At 38.2% G+C, this 8,705-nt stretch overlaps 1 protein-coding gene across 1 annotated transcript; it reads right to left on the bottom strand.

Moving 5' to 3' along the window:
* Positions 1-416: 416 nt before the first annotated feature.
* On the bottom strand, positions 417-4,630 carry LOC127881449 (uncharacterized). Its single transcript, XM_052429341.1, has 3 exons — positions 4,446-4,630; positions 3,386-3,484; positions 417-2,668 (listed from the first exon to the last, which is right to left on the bottom strand). Exons 1-3 carry the CDS (start codon positions 4,476-4,478, stop codon positions 461-463), a joined length of 2,340 nt encoding a protein of 779 aa, XP_052285301.1. The 5' UTR covers positions 4,479-4,630; the 3' UTR covers positions 417-460.
* Between the last annotated feature and the right edge of the window lie 4,075 nt (positions 4,631-8,705).

The raw sequence follows: 8,705 nt of genomic DNA on the forward strand, positions 1-8,705 counted from the left end.
ATTGGATTTTCGCCAAGGAGAGACTACCGTTAATTTTAAACGAAAATATAAAAGCGGAAAGTTTCGTCAATGGTAAGCCTGTGCGGTCATGTGCTTGAACGAACGAATATATAGCTTTTTAGATAAACAAGTAGTGTGTCTTTTTTTATTAAAAATGTCGCACTTAAAAGGGATTGAAAAGTTGCACCTCTATTAGCTGTAAAATGCACATGCTTCAAATGGTATTTTTCCACAAATACCAGAGCAGGTCGAGTCGCTATACAGATCGATAGTGAGATTAGTACTGCGGTATTCTCACCATTGCATAAGAGATGGGCCTTCTTGAGTTAAAATGAATTTTTAAAAAATACATGCATTAGCTACCAAGTTGTCGGTGTCGAAATAAAAACTATGAGAGTGGATGACAAGATTCAAAATGTGTTTTGTGTATGCTTTATTACCACAATTAGAACAACAGTTTTTACCACGGACGCCACATTTTGTCATTAGTATTAAACAAATCATACAAATTGTCGTTGTCATAACCAATTGTGTTCACAGTATTGTTCGAAACGTTTGACCTTGGTTCAGAACGTTTGGTTTCGCCGCAACTAGTTTTGCTACCGTTACGTTTATTTTGCGGTCCGTAGTCATTCGTTCTACCGTATATCGGTCTGTTTGAGAGAGCGCTGGTTGTTTGCAGAACCATTCTTTCCATAGCCGAATTCTTTGCAGTGAAGTCCATGTACCATTTGTCTAAATTCATCGAGTTTTCAGCTACATCGTCTCGTTGATTAATCAATGGCGCTTTGTTGGTGGTTCCTGTTTCAATCGCCTTCTGGTGTATGTCGCGGCGTTTCCCGTTCATCTTCCCTGATTCGGCATTCGAAGTCTTTCGGTCGCCATTTTGTTCGGATTCATTCTGTCGGTGCCCAGTCGAGATATTTGATTGGTCACAAGATGATCCGAATCGAGCTGCAAGACGCTTTCTGATTGGTTGTCTCTCGAGTGGAACCATTTTAGACGTTGTAGGAGTTGCTCCTACGAAGGTGTTCATATCGAATGCATCCGTCGTTATATTTGCTTTGTCTTTTGGTGCGTTTCCGAAATTAGATTGTAATACCTCATATGTTTCTTGTTTTCTATTCTTTGTGCAGTCCGGTTGCCGTTTATCCTCATCAGGAGTCCTTTTCGACGTGTAATCTGTAGGTGTGTCAAATGCCAATTTATCTCTGTACCCAAGTGACGACCTTACTTTTGACGAATCGGGCAAGTTGAGTTTGCTACAAGCACTTTGCTTGATCTTATTTGTCATTCTTTTGGGTGATGCCCTAGGTTGTGTGTCGGTCCGCGTCATTTCGAGTTGTTCATTAGACGTCGAGAATGTAGAGTAAGCCAAAATATGTCCAGTGTTGCGGTCGTGTTTTTTAGTTTGTCCCATGCATGCTTTAGGTGCATCGTGTAACAGCGCTATCGACTCGGGTAACGTACAATCCCTTTCTTTTAATTCGTCCGTGGTCCGCAAAAATCTATTAGAGGCACCAATCCCTTTGTCACAACATGCTAATTCGCAATTAGTTGCCATTTCCAGCTTCCAAGCTACGGTCTCGCTCCTTTCATTTTCTAGCCACGGCTTTGACTGTGCTACTAGCGAATGCAAATAGTGGAGTTCATTGGTTGAATGTGACTCAAAATGCTCACCAACGGACTTTGATCTTCGTTTGTCTGTTATTCTACACGCAAGTGTTTCAAATGACGGCAGTTTTATTTGATCAGCAGCGTTCTCGTTTATCGTCAAATCTTCAAGGTTTTTAGATGCATTAGCCTCGAGTTTATTGCTTTCCTGATCTGCATTTGACACAGTTGCTTCAAACTCATGTTTGTCAACTGATGCGTTATCGTCAGCTACCGAACAGCCAAATGACGAGTCTGTAGCAGAAATACACCATCGACTTTCGTTATCAAAAGTTTGTCTCGGTACATGAAAACTCGTAGCAACTGTTGCATCTGTTCTGTTTTCAGCCGTTTCGCCGGACCTCTTGCCGCAGGCTTTGGAAGCTGCGAAACTTGCCAGATGCTCCATGACTCTAACGTTTAAAGCGTTCCTTGTTTTGTCATCTTCTAGACTGTCCAGATAACAAGCGATCTCGGCGACACAATCGTTGAATCCCAGACTGTATGTTGACACCTCAGCGTTGCTACTGTCGAACACTTTCCATTTGACACCAATATTTGACCGCGTTTCCTCGCTTCTTGCAAGTTCTTTCGACGAGCAATGAATGCGCGCCACTTCATGGCTTGTTTGAATGTCCGTCGATCTCTTTAACACGTTGCTTGTGTGTCCAGTAAGGTTAATAACGTTCCTTAGAGGCACCAAATGCTTCGCCGATGCGTCAAATGCTGACCTTTTAAGCAAAGTATGCCCTGGCGAACTTGGAGTGCACGTGCTTGCATCATCAACCAATGGCACCACGGAAATTGCATTCCCGTCGAGTCCACGATCTTCAGCACCGTTGACGCCATTTTTACCCCTTGCAAGCGCACCGCTTGACGTCAGTACTTCTCGGATTGTATATATGTCTGGTATGGCGTGTGCTACTGAATCGTTCGTACCCGAATTGAGGTGCCGGATGTAGTCCTGAGCAAGCTCCAGTAGGTCGGCCTTCTCCAGCTTGGACATGTACAGAGACTGCAACAGATGACTAATTATTAGACTTATTTATCAGCGTTTTTGGCAAACAAGGCTCAAAGTATGTGCGTAAAGTGTCGTCACATATTAGGGTGTGCAGTCCGAAAAGGCTAATCAGGGTCGACACTTTCCGCTTTTATATTTTCTGTTTAAAGAAAGTCTCCTCTTAGCAAAAATCAAGTTTAAGCGGAAAGTGTCGTCCCTGATTAACATGTGCGGACTGCATAGGCTAATATGGGACGACAATTTACGCACATGCTCAATTCGAAATTGTAAGAACATTATTCATAATCATAAAACTGTTTCTTTCACAAATGAACCTGGTGAATGACAATTAATGAAATAAAACACTAGTACGATGTTAAGAGATCGTGTATCGGTTTAGTTGGTTGTGTCAAGTAGTGTCGCATTCAAGAATGCCTTTTGTTCCAATACGGTGTAAAACAACCAGGTCGGCTGATTCAAGTTCTCAAACCACAATACAAGCGTCTTACCATCTATGTTAGCCTCGTTCTAGAAAAGCTAGATAAGGCTTGCGCAGTGCGCACAGACTAATCAGGGACTACACTTTACACAGTTTAGACAGAAAGTTTCGTTGTTGATAAGCCTGTGGGAACTGCTCATTCATTATTGGACGAAACTTAATGCGCATGCATTAAGCCCAGTTTTCCCATAACGGAGCTCATTTTATACGTGTACATCACTGTGGCGCCATACCTCAGGATTCACAGCCTGCAGCAGGATGGCTTTAAGTTGAAGTAACGCCTTGTTGATCCGGGCTCTCCGCTTGCGTTCCTTCAGAGGGCGACTGTTACGCTGAAATGAAATCACCTTGTGACGTCATATTATAGATTATGACGTCATCGCTATGTTCGAAACTCAGGCTAGTCCAGATGCACAGAGAAGCTGACTTTGCACTGTGCTACATATGCAATCTGCGAATAGTAAAAGGAAATGGGCGCATTTTAACCAAAATCAGCGGTCTTTCTTCTTCTAAACCATGAACACAAACGACCGGCACTGTATTGAAAGTAAAAGTTATAAACAAATTACTGTCTAAGTTCTACAGGAGTGTTTTCAGTAGGATCAAAATGACAAGCAATTGTACATAGAGTAAACTAACCTAAAAAAATCGGACGGTGGTAAGAATGTGTTAAAGACAGATCATGTTTATTAACAGATCCAAATACATGCACGTTTAATTTCTGAGTATGTTTAGCATATCGATGAATATATACGGTATTTTTAGAATTTTGTCATGCAATGTGTTGCCCAATGTTCACTTACGACAAAGTTCGGCCATTTCTATTAAACTGTTGGATGAAGTATCAATTTCTAAAAGTGAACCTTTCCATATTGTAAAGCATATACATTTAATATATCGGAATTCAATTTCAATTTTGTTCAAATTTCAAACGTACTGGGTCAGACTTAAACTTAAAGAATTATAACCGTTTAAGTTCGAACTCACTTTGCATATGACGTATGAATGTTAACAAATATTATTCTTACTATTGATTATTTACAGGCGCAGCTGGGATTTACCAACATATTCTAAAATGTAAAACACAAAACAAATGCACTTCTCTTAAAACAGCTGACTTATCGGTTCACCACAACATACGCGAATATTGAACTTTACAGTCAGACCGTTAACCGCAGTAATATTATCTGACGTACAGAATTTGGTCGAAGGACGATATTGTAAATACTGATTCATATAGCGAACAATTTGAATCATGTTAGTAAATTAACACTTATATTATAAAAGGCTTACCTTTTTGTTTTCCTTTTCTGCGTCGAATTTCATCGTCCTTATGCTAAAGCAAACACAGAATATACATCATTGCAAAATATATATCCAAAAATATTGATTCACCAGTATGCAAACTTCATGTGTAGTATATTATCAGTATTCCAAACAATGGTTATTTAAATTCTTCTTCTTTCAAAATTCAAACTGTCCGCCTTTTTGGTTGGTAGGTAAATAGGCAGATGTCGCACACAATTTACATTCCTCAGACGGCCTTTGCGATGTTTTATTATCTGTAAATTACTTTGTGCTTATTCATTTACCAAACCTACCATTATTTCATGGCCCATCGCATTTAGGCGCGTGCCATAAGGGTTAAGAGCTGTTTGTGTGTTTTATGTCAAACTTGTCGAAACTTTTTATATATTTATGTTGTTACTAATGGAGGCAGGTTAATAAATCTATAATTGAGCAATTATATTTAATAAAGTGATTGGAGGTTTCTACAGGCTTATGGGCTGTATAAATTTTCAATTGGTAATGAAAAGTGTTTATGAGTGGCGACTGATTATTTCAAATAAATTTAAATTCTTACAAAAACCAACGCCACAACCGCCACTACTACTACTACTACTACTACTTAAACTACTACTACTACTAGGACTATTACAACTACTATTGCTGCTGCTGCCGCTACTTCAACTTATGATACTTTGAATGAAAATAACGACGATGATGCTGGTGCTGATGCCGACACTAATGATGATACTGATGACGTCACGTGTGATGATTATGAAACATACATGTTTCACTTTATATGCTGTTAAATTAATAAATGAATTTTTCTATGTTGTATGGTCCACATTTCAATTAGTACATTCACTTTACCCACTTTCGGAAAGTAAAGGCCGAACTTCCCAGTATATTTAAGTACTGCTGCGCTTTGCCAAGTATAAACCCTCTCTTTGAAGCCGAATACGATTTCGGTTTATTTGTTCGCTCGGCAGACATTGCTTTGTCCCTGGTCTACATGAAACCGTTCAACAGATGGCCCTTGAAATTAATGTTAATTTTACATACGTTCTTTCGTATACCAAATTCCGACATGTGGCAGATGTCGGAGGGTGGGTGGATTTGAAAATCCCGCCGATTTGATTGATTGATTGTGAATTTCCGTTGCAACAGGTGAGCCATGTGGTTGGTTGACGGACATTGACGTAAATTACCGAACACCACCCTCGACGATACGATCTTTTCAATAGGTACAGCATACTGATATAAATTAACTGCTGAGCGTTTAGTGACATGGTCCATATCTAGATGTAAATTTATTGGGCGCATCTCTTTGTTCAAAAAGTATATTATAGGAAGTGATAGCAATGCTGGCGTATATTGCATGAAATGATCAGGTCGTTTGGCGCGCGACGCACACGCGACTGGAGTGGTTTTAAATCATCGTATCAATGGCAGGATCTTCAAAATGTCCAGTCTATGTAAATACTTTAACATTTATAATCATTAGCATACAGTTTTTATACGGACACTGATGGTCGCACTTGTAGATTTATAGAATTTAAGCCAACGGGCTTTCGCTTGGATTTTACTAAATACCGAATTGACATCAAATATATTTTCCAGTTATCTGAAGCTGTACATTCCCCTTTATATGTCAAACATATTCGAAACATGAAAAGCTTATATAAAATAGCTTCAAAACAAAATGATTTTGGTGTATAAAAACAACCAAACAGACCTAACAAATCCTGGACATGTTTTTGCTATATGTATATACACAAGCTATTTCTTAGTTACAAAAACAGACATATGCCAGAAATATTCCCAAATCTTTTTTAAACATAGATTTCTTGTCTACGTAAAAGTTTATTTTGCAAATATGTCCGGATATATAAAAACTATCGGAAACTCAACATGGAATATCAAAATGTAGTGTCGGTACCAAATAATGTGCACCTCGGATAATTACCTCAACTATTGTATACCTAATTGTAAATGTATAATTTACGTAAATATTGAGAACAATTTACAGATGAGTTATTACATTTCGCAGACTGTAATCTTGCGTCATTTTCTGCTTACTTCAGAACGGTGTATATCTTGAAGGAATTCTAAACGTTAACATACTTTAATCATTTGATAATGTGAACATTTGAATTAAAATTAAATGTTTTTGATTTTGGTTGAAATGTATTACTTTAAAAATTGTTAAAATTTAATATATTACTAGAGGCTTCATACAAAGACGATTTGTTGGCGATTTCTTTTGTTTTAAGTCGTTGGGTATTGGTATTCGAGGTCATGATCATTCTTTCACTTGATATCCATGCGCAAATGCTTATTTACGGGAGAATTCTCTAGTATTGTTTAAATTGTACACTTTGTTAAACCCACCCACCAGTTATTTCAGTGCACATTTCGAAAACGTTTTACTGACAATTTATTTAATGATAGCTTTTTTATAGTTATTACAACCCAGAATTTTATGGTATGTAAGTTTTCAAAAGGGGATTTTCCCACACGTTTCGAAATGCAACCTGCAGCAAGTCGTGATAAAAGTAACCACGAGGCTCCGCTTGAGATGAAAGAAACTTAAAGACGACTTTTACTAATGCGGGCCCGTTAAATATTTTACCAATTTCTCACGAAAGGATCCTTTACTGTAAACATCTGTTTTACAGCAATTTCGGCCATTTTACGCGCGTGAGTGATTTGCAATGATCCGATTGGTCGAAATTCAAATTTCCCGCGCATGCCCACAGAGGGGATCGTGAGAAACGCGTGTTCACGGTAAACCCAGATAAATATTATCAGGCACGCGCAATTTCTGCCAATCATAGCAGATAATCGCCAGAAGTTGTCTTATCAGAGTTTTGCAGACTGGAATGATGCGTGTCATGAGAAAATTCGCAAGTCTCGCGTAATTAAAACAGGACGGGGCGGCGTTATGTACCGATTACACAACAAACGTGTGGTGTAACGTGTTGAATACAATGTCGGAAAGCGCATTGTACGGGAAACAGTGTTCCTGTGTGAATTAAGATAATGATAATCGACATAAAGTAATAAACCACTTAAAGTGGTGATATAGAAAATTAGTTCGCGTAATGGTGATTTGCATTCATGTTGATCACGCAAATAATATTAAGAATGGGGCACACTACATTTGCTTTAAGTGCCGCCCCAGATAAGACTGTGCAGTCCACACAATGTCGACACTCTCCGCTTTTATGGTACTATTCGTTTCATAGAAGTCTCTATTCTTAATGAAATTTCAGTTTAGGCGGAAAGTGCCGTCCTTGATTATCATGTGCGGGAATGTATGTAAGTTTATAATAATGTAATACAATTAAGTTCGATTTCGAATGCCCTTTTTTATGCTTCATGTGATAACTGCATACGAGTGTTTTCTTAACCACAACGCTTTTATCGAACTTATACTTACAAGTAACATAATTCGAATAAGTAGATGAGAATTAAGATCCGATACAGTTAAGGTGTTTTTTTAGATTCACGTATTCTTAACGATAATAAGTGTTTAAGGTGTATTCACTCGGAAATACTTGATGGCCTTTAAATAATGCATTATGACATGTTTAAACAGTCGTCTAGAAAAAGGACAATGCGCATATTAGGAAAATACTTAACACGTGTATGAATCGAGCAGATATTGTAAGATAAGAGATTTTTAACATTATTTGATTATGAAAAAATGATACATAAACTTTTGCCAGCGTCAATTATCAACAATTAACCAGGTTTATTAGACGAAAAGTATGAAAAGGGGGTTTAATGCATGTGCGTTAAGTGTCGACCCAAGTTAGCCTGTGCAGTCCGCACAGGCTAATCAGGACGACACTTTCAATCTTATCTGGATTTTCGTGAAGAAGAGTCTTTCTTAAAACAAATAAAATAACACGAAAAGTGTCGTCCCTTATAAGCCTTTGCTGACTGCACAGGCTAATATGTGACGACACTTTACGCACATGCAATAAACCCCATTTTCGCAGAGTGTGTCTCATTCCTATCTTTTATCTAATTGAAGCGAGTCTGTCGGAACGAATTCGAAAATATAGTATTGATGCCAGAATAGCGGTTAGCGTAAAATTAACACCTCTTTAGTATGTGCAATATAAAAAAAGATGCATTTGACATCTGACTCATGTTTCTCATCATTATTTCTTTATGTCAATAATTTATGATAAATAAATAAATCTGTAGCCATGTGCGTCAACCTAGTATGTCTATATTTCCCGAACGCGAGTTGTC

Source organism: Dreissena polymorpha, chromosome 5 (assembly GCF_020536995.1).
Source record: "Dreissena polymorpha isolate Duluth1 chromosome 5, UMN_Dpol_1.0, whole genome shotgun sequence".
Classification (NCBI taxonomy): domain Eukaryota; kingdom Metazoa; phylum Mollusca; class Bivalvia; order Myida; family Dreissenidae; genus Dreissena; species Dreissena polymorpha.

Excerpts from the sequence above, each read along its gene's own strand:
- LOC127881449 (XM_052429341.1), bottom strand. The coding sequence starts at position 4,478 with ATGAAATTCGACGCAGAAAAGGAAAACAAAAAG. Across the intron at positions 3,485-4,445 it reads CAGAAAAGGAAAACAAAAAG|CGTAACAGTCGCCCTCTGAA; the intron begins GTAAGCCTTTTA and ends ATTTCATTTCAG. Across the intron at positions 2,669-3,385 it reads TGCAGGCTGTGAATCCTGAG|TCTCTGTACATGTCCAAGCT; the intron begins GTATGGCGCCAC and ends CATCTGTTGCAG.